Source organism: Camelus ferus, chromosome 15 (assembly GCF_009834535.1).
Source record: "Camelus ferus isolate YT-003-E chromosome 15, BCGSAC_Cfer_1.0, whole genome shotgun sequence".
NCBI classification, from domain to species: domain Eukaryota; kingdom Metazoa; phylum Chordata; class Mammalia; order Artiodactyla; family Camelidae; genus Camelus; species Camelus ferus.
This window is the reverse complement of record NC_045710.1, coordinates 16,302,152-16,316,693: the sequence shown is the minus strand read 5'-3', so window position 1 is coordinate 16,316,693 and position 14,542 is coordinate 16,302,152. Positions and strand designations below refer to the sequence as shown.

At 31.3% G+C, this 14,542-nt stretch overlaps 1 protein-coding gene across 4 annotated transcripts in view; it reads left to right on the top strand.

Annotated features, from left to right (window-relative positions):
• ATAD2B (ATPase family AAA domain containing 2B) overlaps positions 1-14,542 on the top strand; it is a 150,296-nt gene that overhangs the window by 28,127 nt on the left and 107,627 nt on the right. For all 4 annotated transcript variants that reach the window (XR_004326171.1, XM_032497106.1, XM_032497105.1 and 1 more), the window contains 6 exons: positions 4,366-4,415; positions 4,752-4,905; positions 6,038-6,140; positions 6,987-7,095; positions 9,235-9,351; positions 11,608-11,683. Coding sequence is in view for 3 of the 4 variants with exons in the window: in XM_032497105.1 (XP_032352996.1) it covers positions 4,366-4,415; positions 4,752-4,905; positions 6,038-6,140; positions 6,987-7,095; positions 9,235-9,351; positions 11,608-11,683 (609 nt within the window). In the remaining variant the exon portion in view is untranslated. The remainder of the gene's footprint in view (positions 1-4,365; positions 4,416-4,751; positions 4,906-6,037; positions 6,141-6,986; positions 7,096-9,234; positions 9,352-11,607; positions 11,684-14,542) is intronic.

The following is a 14,542-nucleotide window of genomic DNA, read 5'->3' as shown; positions in this document are numbered from 1 at the left end:
TCCTGTATTTATTAGACGAGTGAATCAGACTTCTTTTTCTAGATAAATGTTTCTGAAAAATGTTGTTTTTATTTTAAAGTTTGATCTTTAACTGTAAGATAATTTTAACCGTTTAATTCAAGTATGAGTATATAATACAATAAATTTTCCACATCTGATTCACTCAGAAGTCTTTTATGTAAATTAATCTTAATCTTGTCTTTCATATAAAAAAGCCTTAAAACTTTTTTCACGGGAGAGAGGTAGTGTTCCTTCTGGTTGGGTACCCTAGAGTTTGATAGTCCTTTATTTAAAAACTATTAAGTACATTTTGAATTAAAAGCTTAGGAGATACTGAATACTGATAAAATTTACTATTTCTGTTTTGGTAGAAGAATTATTTTTCACAGTTCATACAGTTTAAAAAGTTTTTTGAGTTAAACTTTCATCCAGGGATATGATTGAGCTACACTGTTAGAATTTTTTAGTGTTTCTGATGATCTGAAAAGAAAATACCATTTGACCTAATTAGATTCAACAGAATTAAATTTTAGGGAAACTTGTAGTTAAAAATATTTTAGATTTCGAGATAGTATAAATACAAAAATCAGGATTTATTTGAAGGCTTGTGTTAGTTTTTATGTCATGAATTTAAGAATCCTGATTCTTTTATTTTAGTAATCTGAAGTCCTAAATGAGCATCTAAGGTAAAATGAAGCTCTTTCACAAAAATGATTTGTTATAAATACAATTCGTTCAGAGGAAAATTGAAAATAGATAATAATTAGTATTAGCTATGAAAAAGAGTGAACCCTGAAGCACTTTGTTAACAACCACTAAATTCTTTACAGAAACTACTATTGATTGTTGAAATAACTTTTCTTTTTAGAGATAAATAATTGGATGAAGATAGAGGTTAAAATGGAACTAGAACTTTAAAATCTTTATAAATGATTTGAGATAGATTATGAGTTTTCTTTCGGGAGATAACTGGGTTTATATATTTAAAGACCCACATTTATCAACATAATTATGATGATTGATAATTTTTGGTAAAATGAGGATTTTCTTGGTCAAAATCCTTACTGTATTACATCTTTTCTTCTTTTTAAAAATTTTTTTGTTTATTTATTTTTTTGGTGGGAGCTCATTAGATTTATTTATTATTTTTCATGGACATACCGGGGATTGAACCCAGGACCTTGTGCATGCTAAGCATGCATTGTACCACTGAGCTATACCCTCCTCCTCCCACATCTTTTCTTTTTTTATCTTATATGTAGGGATTCACAAATATACCTGCTAACCTAGATAGATGTTGTAGCTTACAAATATTTTAGTACAGAATCTCATTTTATTGTCTTGTTAGCTGACATTTATTTAGCCACTAGACATTTATTAAACTTGGAGACTGTGTGTGTGTGTGTGTGTGTGTGTGCGTGGGGTTGCGGGAGACAACATGAAGAATGTGCATGCATTTGATACCTTTAGAATAATAGAAAGGCCTACTCTAAGATACAGACAATATTTAATCTTTGAAAAGACTGAACTATGCACTAAAATTTGTGGAAGTTTTGTTTTGTGGTCGGATGATGAGACAGTAGTGAGATGAGGCAGAACTGTAATCATCACTGCTGATGTACATTAGAATTGAAGACTAGGGGGAGGGTGTAGCTCAAGTGGTAAAGTGCATGCTTTGCATGCATGAGGTCCTGGGTTCTATCCATATTATCTCCTCTAAAAATAAATAAACCTAATTACCTCTCCCCCCGCCACTGCCAAAACAAAATAATTAAATAATACATTAATAAATAAATAAAATATAAAAAATAGAATGTTTAAAAAAAAAAAAGAAGTTTTGAAAAAAAAAAATTGAAGGCTGACAGTGGTTACAGTCCTTCCAAATGGATGCTTTGCTGAATTGAGATTTAAAATCCTCATAAATCATTGAATGCCTTGAGTTTATGTGGGAAAGGAAGAATAAGTAATGATTTTTGGAATTGCATTGTTAATGTGCTCCACATAATTAAAGATTTAGAAAATTTTAATATCATAATTATCTAATGCAAAGTGATACTGTCTCCATTTAAAATTTTTAGGATACAGAGATTAGGGAAAATATTCCCCAACTACTTCCTCTTCTTAAAAATAAACAAAGGAGACTTTATAATCATAAAGGACTTATTGGAGGATTCAGTTAAGCAGTGAACCCACCTGGTTACTTTTAAAAAATTTGTCTGTCTGTCTGTCTGTCTGTCTATCTATCTAAAGAGCAAGCAAGAGAGCAATTTATTTTATTCATATAAAAAGACCAATAGCAGCAACAGCTTTACCAAGTCCACCTGGTTACATTTTAAGTGATTACTTTTTGGGAACATTGATTCAAGAGTCTTTTTAGGTACATATATTATTGTATAGGCAGACCATAAAATCCCAGTATTCTCTCTTTACATACCCAATGTTTCATATTCTGTCTCCTGTTTTTTCTTTCTCCTTTTTATGAAGAGAAATGATAATGGTAAAATGGTGACAATAATCTGTGATTGCAAGGTAATTGGATTGACTGATGAGCAAGTTTCTTTCCTCCCCTACCTTAATACAGATCTTTCATTAGCAATGAAATAAAAACCAAGGAAGCACTATCTTCTTCAGAGGAAAAAAAAATTGTTATTGTACTTTATTTCCCAGTGATGTTGCCATTGTTCAGAAAAGTTTTAGGGGTTTTTTTTTGTAGAATGATTTTAGGGCTAGTATCTTATTCTGTTGAATAATTTTAAGTATGTAAAATTCCAACCATTTAGTCTTGTGTACACCTAAAATTCATTTTGGAGCCAAACTTACGATTAACTGATTAAACTGAGCTAATGTTATGTTGGGTCCAAAGCCAAAGTATATTTATGGCTTTTCAGTGTGTTTTTTGTTTGTTTATTTGTTTTAATTTTGTTGGAGGGAAAGTAATTGAGTTTATTTATATATTATTTTTAATGGCGGTAATGAGGATTGAACCCAGGACCTTGTGCAGGCGAGGCATGTTGTCTACCACTGAGCTATACCCTCCCTTCATCTAATTGGTTTTAAGTGGGTTTTGAGAGTGCTTTTAGAGAATCCCATATGTATAATCATCTAAGGAGTGACCTGTTAATACGTCAATTTATTTATTAATTTTTTTAAGGAAAGTACTGTGGATTAAACCCAGGACCTCCTGCATGCTAGGGATGTGCTCTGTCATTGACCTATACCCACCCCCCAATACATCAGCTTTATTACGTTAGATTCAAACTGATATATCAGGAGGATCGTGTATTTGCATATAAGGTGCTAAAAATGAAATACTTTGCAAGAGGTAGTATAACAAGATAGTCATGTTGTTTTCTGGAAAAAGGAAGACTGGAGTTTTTTATTTTTGTGTTTTTGATAGTCTGAAAGCATGTAATAGTTTTTGCTCATATCCTGTAGTCATCCTATCTGACAGTTTTTCAGTAGTGGCATTTATAATTAATATTTATAACATTTAACATTCGTAATTTAACATGAAGTTAAAATGTTAGAATATTTTAGTTAAAAATTTTTTGTGCAAATCACATAGAAGATAGTCATAAATGTTTACTATTTTTTGAATGTCCTCTCTCCTCCCTTTTTTTAATCTTTGAAAATAATAATTATTGAATATTTAAAAAATATCCTAGTAAGTTTACATGGACAGCTCTTTTATTATTTAAAAATTTAGTTTTTGTTTTTGAATTTCTTATTATAGGAGGTATACTGTGACTTTTTTCGTTAAGTCTTCACATTTTGATGAGCCTTTAAGTATCCTTCTAGTGACTTAACATTTCTGTTCCTCCACCAGAAGGGAGAATTGTACAGTGGCCTTTGAGAAATTAGCTAAGTTTTCATTTGTCAGTTTAAAATGTGTAATAAAATACTTCGAAAAAAAAATATTAAATGGTATTGGTGTTCAAGTACTTTTATCTTCTTACAATGTATTATTTAAATAAATTTGTCATTGTTTGAATTTTATGTTGTTAATGAAAACCAATAGTAAATGTCTGTGACCATTGTTACTTATGATATCAGTTAACTTTATGATACATATTAAGCTTAAGCATTTTTGTTGGATTTTAAATTATAGAGTTGAAGATGGAGTAAGTTCAGTTTGTAATCTATTATAAAAGCTTTTCTTGAAGTAATGAAAATGACTCTTAGCTAGTGTATTATATTAATTGGTATATTATCAAACTTAGGGTTAAAAATGTTGTCTTTACTCTTAAAAAAGTAATATTATATTACTAACACTTTAAAGATTAAAATAGTTCCACCAGTATTGCATTTCTTGCTTCTTTAAATGAATGTTGATGTGTTTGCATATTAAATATAATTGTGTTCTAGGTTAACTTCTCAGCCTGGTGCTACATTACCAAACGGACATAGTAGCTTATGTGAGTATTCTGTTATGAAACTGGTTAGTATTGAAATTCTTACATTGTTAGAACTGTTAAGGTGGGGTAAAATAGAGAGATTTACTGGTATGCTCAGCATACAGTTGGAAATGACTGGATATCAGTCCTAATAAATATGTATATAGTTGTTAAACGTTGAGAAATTGGTACAACTGAAATAATTTAAATTATTATGACAGATTGTAAACAGTTATGGATATTAACGTCATTTGAGTTTATAGTAAACTTTTAATAATCTTTTAAAAGTAATTTTTGATTTTTTCCTTTCTTTTTATACCTTGTACTTTGAAATGGAAATCTTTCTCTTCTTTGTAGCTCTTCGAAGCCATCCCCTTCGAGGGGAAAAGAAGGGAGATGGGGACCTTTCTTGTATAAATGGTGACATGGAAGTCAGAAAAAGTTGTCGTTCCAGGAAAAACAGATTTGAAAGCGTGAACCAGAGTTTGTTATTTGACCAACTAGTAAATAGGTATGAATGCTTTTGCAGTAAGCAGTCACATGTAATTGTTGGTTTTTAAAGCCACTTATGTTTTAAAAAATAACTGAGCACTGACTTAGCAATCAATACAGTTGTTTTAAAAATTAATTCAAATTAACATGGTTATCAGTGATTGTCAATTTCTAATTACTTTGCTAGATTTAATACAGTTTGTGTGATAGCTAAAATTTTGTCATCTTTTTAAGCTCTTTTGTATAGTTAGATAATATAAAGGTAATTTTATTCTGTCTTCACTACTGTAGTCCTTTAGTACTTGTTCATTTAACATTTGTGTTTTTGACAATTTTCAAGCAACATTAGGTTCCTTATGGATACATAGTAAGTACAGTGTTGCTTAGTCAGCATTCTAAATTGAAAGTCTTTTGAGACTGCAAATGTTGAATGTACCTAGTGAATGATCCTAGTTGACTGCTCAGCATCTACATGCAGTGAAGCTTTATTCTTCTCAGATAGTAAATACATCATCCTACTTAATCCTTGCAATGGCCTGGAGAAGGGAGGTCAATATAGTCCCTGTTTGAAAGGAAGTGAAATTATATTCTATAGTGATAGTTTCAAATTTGAGTGTTACTATTTGTTAAGGACTTAGATCAGTATATGGACACATAGTAAGTGATATGTATGTGTTTAAAAGGTAAAATGCGCCAATGTCAGCATGTATTTCGTTGATGTCAGTGTCATCTGATTTCCAGAAGTATCTGTTAACCTTATATTGGCTTTAAACTTTTTACAGTTTCTTTATTCTTTACAATTTTAACATCACCTTCAAATAAAAAGATTGAATTAGTTTTTTTTTTCTGTTGGATTTGGTGATCAATTATTTATAGTGTTTTATGGATTTAAATATCTGGAGACTTATAAACAAAAGTCTTCTATTTTATAAATTTTACTTTAATAAATATGTTAAGGTAGAAGATGTTCTCTTTCCATCTTTTTGAGGGGCATTATCTTCTGATGGATGCCAGTTCTGAAGGAGATATTTGTTGGGATGCTTTGTAGAGCTGAGATGATGTAATTAATGCTTTGATGAAGAGCTCTTCTACGTGTATGACACAGAGTACGACCCCACATTGCCTAAACCATAGTTTTATTATAATTGTAGTACTGCTGAAGCTGTACTGCAGGAAATGGACAACATTAACATCAGAAGGAATCGGCGATCAGGAGAAGTAGAACGACTTCGGATGTGGACAGACACAGAATTTGTGAGTATAGTAACTTTAACAACCTTTGCAAGTAATTTTTGTTTTGATTGAGGAATTTAAAGAGAGATAGAGTAGCATTTGGATTTTCTTCAGTTAATGGAGCTGTTCCTTCTTCATTTCTACCTTAATCTGAGGCTTTATTTCTTTTTTTCCCCATACCTTACTTGCCACAACCTTCCCCAAAAGACACTCTACACTTTTGCCAGAAGAGTCATCTTGAAGGACAGCTCTGATTCTGTCAACCTTTCTGATCTGAGCCTTTATGGTTTTTTAATATGTACTGAATTAATTAAAAACACCTTGACCTTCATAATCTGGTTTTAGCTTTATTTCTCACAAACCATTGCCCAAATATAAGCAAATCATTCTTATTTTCCTATCTTACTCCTGTTAATACTTCTGGTTAGGGACCGATGCAGTGCTACCTTTGTTTCAAGGCTCATTTCAAATGCTGCCTGCTCCCTCCACCCTGCCCCCAATGTACTCAGAAAGAGGAGGGTCATCTTTTTGAATTCTAAAGTATTTTGTACCTTTCTTTATGGCATTAAACTTGTTTTACTTTCTTTTATAGTTACCTGTATTTCATCCTACTTGGCTATAATTTGCTTAAGGGAGAAAGTATGTTCATGGCATTGTAGTTTTAAATTTTCAAATATTTTATAAGTTTTAGTTTTCCTCATGTTTCTCACATTTAGTGAATTCAGAAAGCTCCATTTTCATGAATCTGTGCCTTGCAAATAGGTGCTCAATACATTCTATTGAGTCGGCATGTCCCATTGGGCTAATGATATTTATAGTTGGGAATGAATTTCATGTTAATATTTGATAGATTTCTCTCTTTAAAAGGAAAACATGGATATGTATTCAAGAGTGAAAAGGCGAAGAAAGTCACTGAGAAGAAATACTTATGGTATACAAAATCATCATGAAGTCTCTACTGAGGGTGAAGAAGAAGGTTTGTAAAGCACTTTATGAAATAAATACTACAGAGTTTAGGTGGGAGTGAAGAAAAATATATACAAGTAATATATGTGTAATAGTGCTGCATGGGTGATATTTGACTTTAAAGGCCTTTATTGTATAATTTGAAATAATTTTTATTCCATTGGTATTTCTGAGTTTTCATAGCCTTCATTTGGAAAAATGCCTTTACTGTACACTATGCATTGTTACATCATGTACTTATTGGTAACTATTGGTAGTCCTTAAGTGACCTAATCAGGTGCAGTATTTGCCAAGGGCTGATTTGCTTGTGAGGTGAGGCCTCTTTTGTATTTAGGTATCTTCTAACTAAAAGTCTCTGTCCATAGTCAACCTTCCACCCATAGCCTCTGAATCTCTGATTATTTGGGTCTCAAATTTAGTTATGGACTGAGGAGGAGTATATGGTGAAGGAGAAACTGCTGATACTAGTGGAAGTTGTATGGCTCTTTTCTGAGGCCTGGTTTGGGGTTTGAATCAGAAAAGTGTGACTGAATTTGTCAGGCTGGAGCTGGGAACAGATGAATGCACATTTGCCCCAAGGATTATAAATTGATGACCAGTACATCTATAGGATTTAATTCTGTAGATATTAACCTTCATTAAAATGGATTCTCAGAAGATTTGGTGTATAGTAAATGCAAGGTAGTGGTATTTTACCAAGAAATCTTACTGGCTCCTACTATTTCTGTATCTTAGATGAAGAATGGATTTATTTCTAAAATTCTGTAATTAATATATTATTAGCAAGTTTTGAAGAGCTGATATTTTCTAATGAAGATACTTTATTGAGCAAATATTGTTGTTGTTACAGCCTAGAACCTCTATATTGCTTCCTTTGGAGAAAATCAGTATAGGTGAGACAGATTATAATGTCATCTTTGCCTTTCCATTAATTGAACACCTTTGTAGAGTTCCCAAAGTAGATTTGCCATGCACAGGATTTCTTCCCATAATAGCATGTTATTATGCAGACTTTTATTCCAAAAAGTAATTTTTTGAAGGTTTAAGGAAACTTATTTGTGTACAAGTAACTTATAGTGTTACTTAGTTAAGTAATACTGTATTTGCAGATTTTCTCTACAACCTAATAATAAACATTTTTATAAACTTAAAATAAGCTTTCAGATGTCATAAGTAAAATGTAAATTCCTTTGCATTTTTAGTCTCCTACTTCATTCAGCAGCGCTGACAGTTATAGATTTTTTCCTGTGCCTTAATGTGATTGTGTTACATTGACAATTCTTGTGGTTAAAAAGTTAATCATAAAATACAGTATTTGGGGAACATAAGCCTATACATAAAATATAGTATTTGGGGAACATAAGCCTATACATTTTCATCAGACTTTTAAACTGTAAATAGATATCACATCATAGCTATAGTCAAACCACTTTTTAAAAATAAACTTTTAGGATTCATGTACATTATAATTTTTTTAAGTGTATAGCTAGGTGAATTATCATAAAGCAATTACTCATGTCAAGAAATAAACTATTATCATTACCCCAGAAATCTGTTTTATGCTTTCTCCCAATCTTTGCCTAAATTTTTCTACTAAAACATAACTAATCCATGTTTACCTGTTGTCAGCAGGCCATATAGTGTCAACAAAAATTTCTCTTGCTGTAACATTAGTAATTATCTTTTAAGCATTTTTTTAAAAAAACTATCAAGTAGTATTGTGAATGCCAGCCTTATTCAGTAGTTAACTGGGCACTGAATGAAGTTTGCTTCATTGTTGTAGTAAAGTTTTGTACTACAAATTGTAGTAAAATTTTGAATCATCCTGTGTTACTGTTTTGTATGACCAGAGAGGTTGAAAGGTCATAGGTAAATCAAGAAGTTTAGATATGATAATATGGATTTATTTAGCCAAGAACTTTGTTGATTATTTTTAGGAAAGACATCTAAGTTGATTTTTAATTGTATTGATTTATGCTGTGTCATACATTGTTGACACTTCAATGTTAGCTGTGAAGGAAGAATAAAAGGTAAAATATAAATATTTAATTCTAGAGTGGACCAATCCTTGTGGATGTTAAAACAGTGTTTTTTTGTTTTTTTTTTTTTTTTTGGTTTGTTTGTTTTTCTTTTGTGCATGGGAAACTAGAATCTCAAGAGGAGGATGGAGATATAGAGGTTGAAGAGGCAGAAGGAGAAGAAAATGATAGACCGTATAATTTGAGACAAAGAAAAACAGTGGATCGGTACCAAGCACCTCCAATAGGTAAAAGTGTCTAGTTAACTTCTTTCCTTTTTGTAGTAGAGTAGCTTATTCTGCTCGACCTCTTAGAAAAATTAGTGTTGCTGAATTTAAAAGAATGAAATTTCTTATAGGTTTCATCTTTTATTATATTTACTTCTATTCACACATGCAACTGAAAGTTGAAGGAAATAGTTGCAATATAGAATTACATAGAATATGTACATTTTATTTAAAGAACCTTACATTTAATAATAAATACTTTTGATCCTTTTGTGTTATAGTTTATTCAGTACTTTCATTTACAGCAGCAGTTCTTTATGGCAAATTTCTCTAGTGTTCCAAATTGTGCAGTAATTTAGCCAAAGGCACAAAAGTGCAGTTTGCCAATAACGTAGGTGGATTTTTTTGTTTCAGTTTTTTTTTTTTTTTTTTTTTTTGAGAAGGAAAATGTTTATCTTAGTGATGTTAAATCTACTGACAAATATTCAGGTCCACAGGTACTATTTTATTGACTCTCCCTCCCCACCACCAGCTTTTGGGAAGTTCCATCACTATTGGTTCCCTCCAATTAAAATAAAAAAGTTGAGGGTATAATTCATATACCTTGAAATTCATTATTTTTTGCTGCATTATGCTGATTTTTAATCTGTAAAATTTATTGGTTTTTAGTATATTCACATGGGTGTGCAGTCATTACCATTATCTAATTCCAGAATATTTTATTACTTCTGTGAAGTTCCATTCCCCCAGCCCTTGACAACCACTAGTGACTCTGTCTCTATAGATTTGCCTATTTGTGACCTTTCGTGTCTGGCTTCTTTCACTTTGCATAATGTTTTCAAAGAAGTACCTGTGTCAATTTACTCAAACTCTTATACTGCAGACATTACTCCAGTTAGGAATCACTGCCATAGATAGTCCTATTAATAATGGAGGAGCTATGTTAGGGTAAAAGAAAGATTGTGAACCATTTTCCAGTTTTTTTTTTTTTAAGCTTTATTGAAGTATATGTAGTCCATTGCCATTGCACATATTTAATGTGTGCAGTTTGGTAAGTTTGAAATACCTTAGGGGTATACCTATGAAACTGTCACCACAATCAAGAGAATGAATATGTTCATCACCCCTCCCCCACCAAATTTCATTCTGCCTGTTTGTAACCTACTCTAACCTTCTTGTGCCTTCCCACTCCTAAACCTCAGGTAGTGACTGATCTAATCTGCTTTCTGTCATCATGGCTTAGTTTACATTTTTCTCAAATTTTATATGAGTATATACTCTTTTTTGTGTATGTTTTCTTTCAGTCAATGTAATATTCGAAAGACTCATCCATGTTGTTGAATATTACAACAGTGTGTTCCTTTTTATTGCTAAATAGCATTCCATTGTATGGGTATATCACAGTTTGTTTATCCATTAATTTGCTGATTGCTCATTTGGATTGTTGACATTTCTGGTGTCTAGCTATTACAAATAAAGTTGTTAGGAACATTTATGTGGAAGTCTTTGAACATACGTTTTCATTTTTCTTATAAACATCTGGGGATGGAATGGCTGGCTTTTATGATTTAGGTATACGTTTAAGTTTCTAAGAAATTACCAAACTGTTTTCCAGAGTGATTATACTGCTTTACATTCTCACTAAGAATGTATGAGAGTTCAGTTGCTCTATATTCTTGACAACACTTGGTGTGGTTAGTTTTTAAAATTAATTTTAATATATATTTATTGTAGTTTAAATTATATTTCTGTAATGACTAACAACATTGAGCATATTTTTGTCTGCTGATTTGCCAGCATTACCTCTGGTGAAATAATCAAATCTTTTGTTCATTTTTTAAATTCACTTGTTTTTATTATTGAAGTTTCGAGAGTGCTGTGTGTACTCCAGATATCAGTCCTTGTGATGTGCAAATATTTTCTGTCTGTAACTCTTTAAAAAAATTCTCTTAAATGTGTCTTTCAAAGAGAAGAATTTATAATTTTGATGTATTTCAGTTTATTAAAATTTTTTTTAATAGATTGTGCTTTTGGTGGGTGTATCTAAGAAATCTTTAACTTGAAGATGCAAAGATTCAGTTTAACATTTTTTAGAAGGTTTATGTACAACTTACAGTTTTTACCACAAAGTTATTATTTTTGTTGTGCTTCTTCTAGACAGCATTTAGAACTTGAAGGTGGATGACTAGCTTCTGTTCAGAAGTACTTTATACTTCTTTAATATATCAGTTTATCAATTTATTATTAGTTATTTCTATGTTAATTTTTTTCTTTAAGTACCAGCTCATCAAAAAAAGAGGGAAAACACGTTATTTGATATTCACAGATCTCCAGCAAGAAGAAGCCATATCAGGTATGTTTTGTTGTTTTTGAAAGGAGGAAGTACTTATATTTGTCATTTAGATATATCCTTTAAGTAATACATAGTGTAATGCCTTACAGTTGGAATATAGATATTGATGGTGTTAATGCCAACGAGTAACTAAATAGCATCTTTCTTTAATTAGTGACTAATAGTTGTTACTCTATGTGTGACTGTTACCTTCCTGGTTCAGTTTGCCTGAAATAGTTACTTTTAACAGTTATGTTCCCTAAAGCTATGCAGCCCTCTGGTCTCTTAGAATTGAATCTGGGAGACTCATGTGGCTTTCATTGGAAGTATTGGTTCCATTAGTCTTTGCTACTTTTTGTTTTCTTTTGCCCTTTCTTTTATGTGTAGGTACAAAGGAGACTTTTTGTTTTTGAAACTTTATCTTGTCTATTAAGTTTTCTGAAAAAGGTGATATATTCCTTATGGTTCAAAAATAAAAATTAAAAAATAAACATGAAAAGATTTTTTTCTAGCCTCAATAATCTCTCAAGATCCTGTAGAAGCATTGATACTGGTTTGTATATCCTTAGATGATATGTTCATATATGTGTATGTATATTGTTACCCTTTTTACACAAAGTATACTGTGCACATTGTTCTAAACCTTGTTTTTTTCACTTGATTCATTTTAACTGTCTGTAGTGAAATTTCACATTTAGTTTATAGTTATGTATGTAACTATACTGTCATTTTAAAACTAGCTCTTTATCAAGAGTCAGGTTGTTTTCAGTCTTTTTTATTACAAAATACAATATAATGAATACCCTTGCATAATTGTTATTTTACATTTGTACAAGTATATTTGTAGAATAACTTCACAGAAGTGGAATTTCTGAATTAAAAGGAATATGAAGTTGTAGTTTTGATTACCTTCAGTAGTGTTGAATCAGTTTGCAATCCACCCAGCAATGTATGAAAGTACCTATTTTTGCATATTCCTGTCAACAAAATGTATTCTCAAACTTTTGGATTTTTGCCAGTCTGAGAGTTGAAAATGAGATCTTGATTTATTTTAAATTTTTATATCTCTTATGAGAGTTTTTTCATGTCTATTAAAGCCATTTATTTTTCCTGTTTTTTGAAATATCTGTTTTTAAAGTTTGTCTATTTTTCTAATAGGTACTTTTAGTCCTTTGTCACAAATTGCCAATCTTTTTCATCAGTTCAGAGTTTGTCTTTTAACTTTGCTTTTGGTTGTCTATACTAGAACGTTCTTATTTTTAGGTAGTCAGATTTATGTCTTTTAAGGTGTTCAGATTTTTGAATCAGTTAGAAAAGCCTTCTCAAATCTGAAGTTTTAAGGGAGTTCCCCTTTGAATTTAAGGTTTTATTTTTTTACTCTTAAATTTTGATCCATTTGAATCTTATCCTTGTGTGAGATTTATGGTATGGATCCAGCTTTTTTCCCAGGTGGAAAATGAGTTGTCCCAACCTCATTTATTGAATGAATCTATGATTTCTCCATTGATTCCAGTTGCTAAGATTATTATCAAGTTATATATAATATATAAATATTACATAAAAGATGCCCCTGCCCCCCTTTTTTCCCCATTCTTCTGTTCTTCATTTTTCCATTATATTTTCTCTCATCTGGCTGTTTATATGAGAACAGTAAATTGCTGTGTATTAATTTTGTATCCCACTTCTTTAATGGGAATGCCTCTAGCATGTCCCCATTAAGGTTGATGCTTAAGAATGATATATTTTGTGGTAATGGCATTGTATCTTTGAGAGTGCATGGTTGTTAATAATCTTGCCATTGGGGTTTATAGGATTTTTGTTTTGATTAAGGATGTCAACTTCAGCCAGCTTTTGGGCCATTTTTATTTCTGTTGAATTTTTGCTTCTGAAGATCTTTTCTTCTGTATTTAATTTTTCTTATTAATCAAAGTAATACATACATGTGGTTAAAATAACAAATAGATAGGTTCAATGCAAGTGATACTCCTAACCCACTCTACCGCACCTCTAGTCCTACTGTCAGTCAGCAATCACTTTGAATATTTCTACTTTTAGTTATTTTGATAGCTACTTCCATAAACTGTATAAATGACATTCTGTTTCTTGATTTATCAACTTTAAACATTGTCTTTTGATTTCTTCCTCACTCTTATATAGTGATAACACTAACCTCAATTTTTCTTTGGTCACATGAAATTTCAATCATTATACTTGAATCTACAATTTTGTTTTATTAATTGTAGGCAATATCTTTGACTCCCCTCTTTTAAGATTAGGACCCTAATAGCTACTCTTGCTATTTCATTTTTTCTAGCTTTTTATATTGCCAAGATTGATAACATTTACATTTTCTTCTGTGACAATTATTAAGTCTTCCTTGATTTATTTCTAAGTTAATTCTAAAAGTTGAAAACCCATGGGTAGCTTTTACATTTCTATGAATAATAATGGTGTTTTTCACCATAGAGCTACATAGGAGGCTAAGATTAAATATCCTCCTCTTACGGATTTTACTGCCACCTCTGGCCTCTCAATGGGAATCGTTCCTGAAGTTAGATTTATTCACTCTTTCAACAAATAAATGTTGTATACCTTCTATATGTACCAAGTGTCATTCAAGGCACTGGATATTCAGAATTAAAAGTATAAAAATCCCTCTTCTCTTGGAGCTTTCATTCTAATAGAGGGAGATAAACTAATGGATATATAAAATACATAATGTGTCAGATGTGACAAATGCTTGGAATAAAATGGTGAGGTGAAGGGGAACATGGAGTTCAGAGGGATAGGAATGTGGGATATTGTATCACTTTCTGCACAGCCTGCATATTCCTGCAGGGACGGGAATGTATGTGGGACTTCTTGTGGTGATTCGTGTAA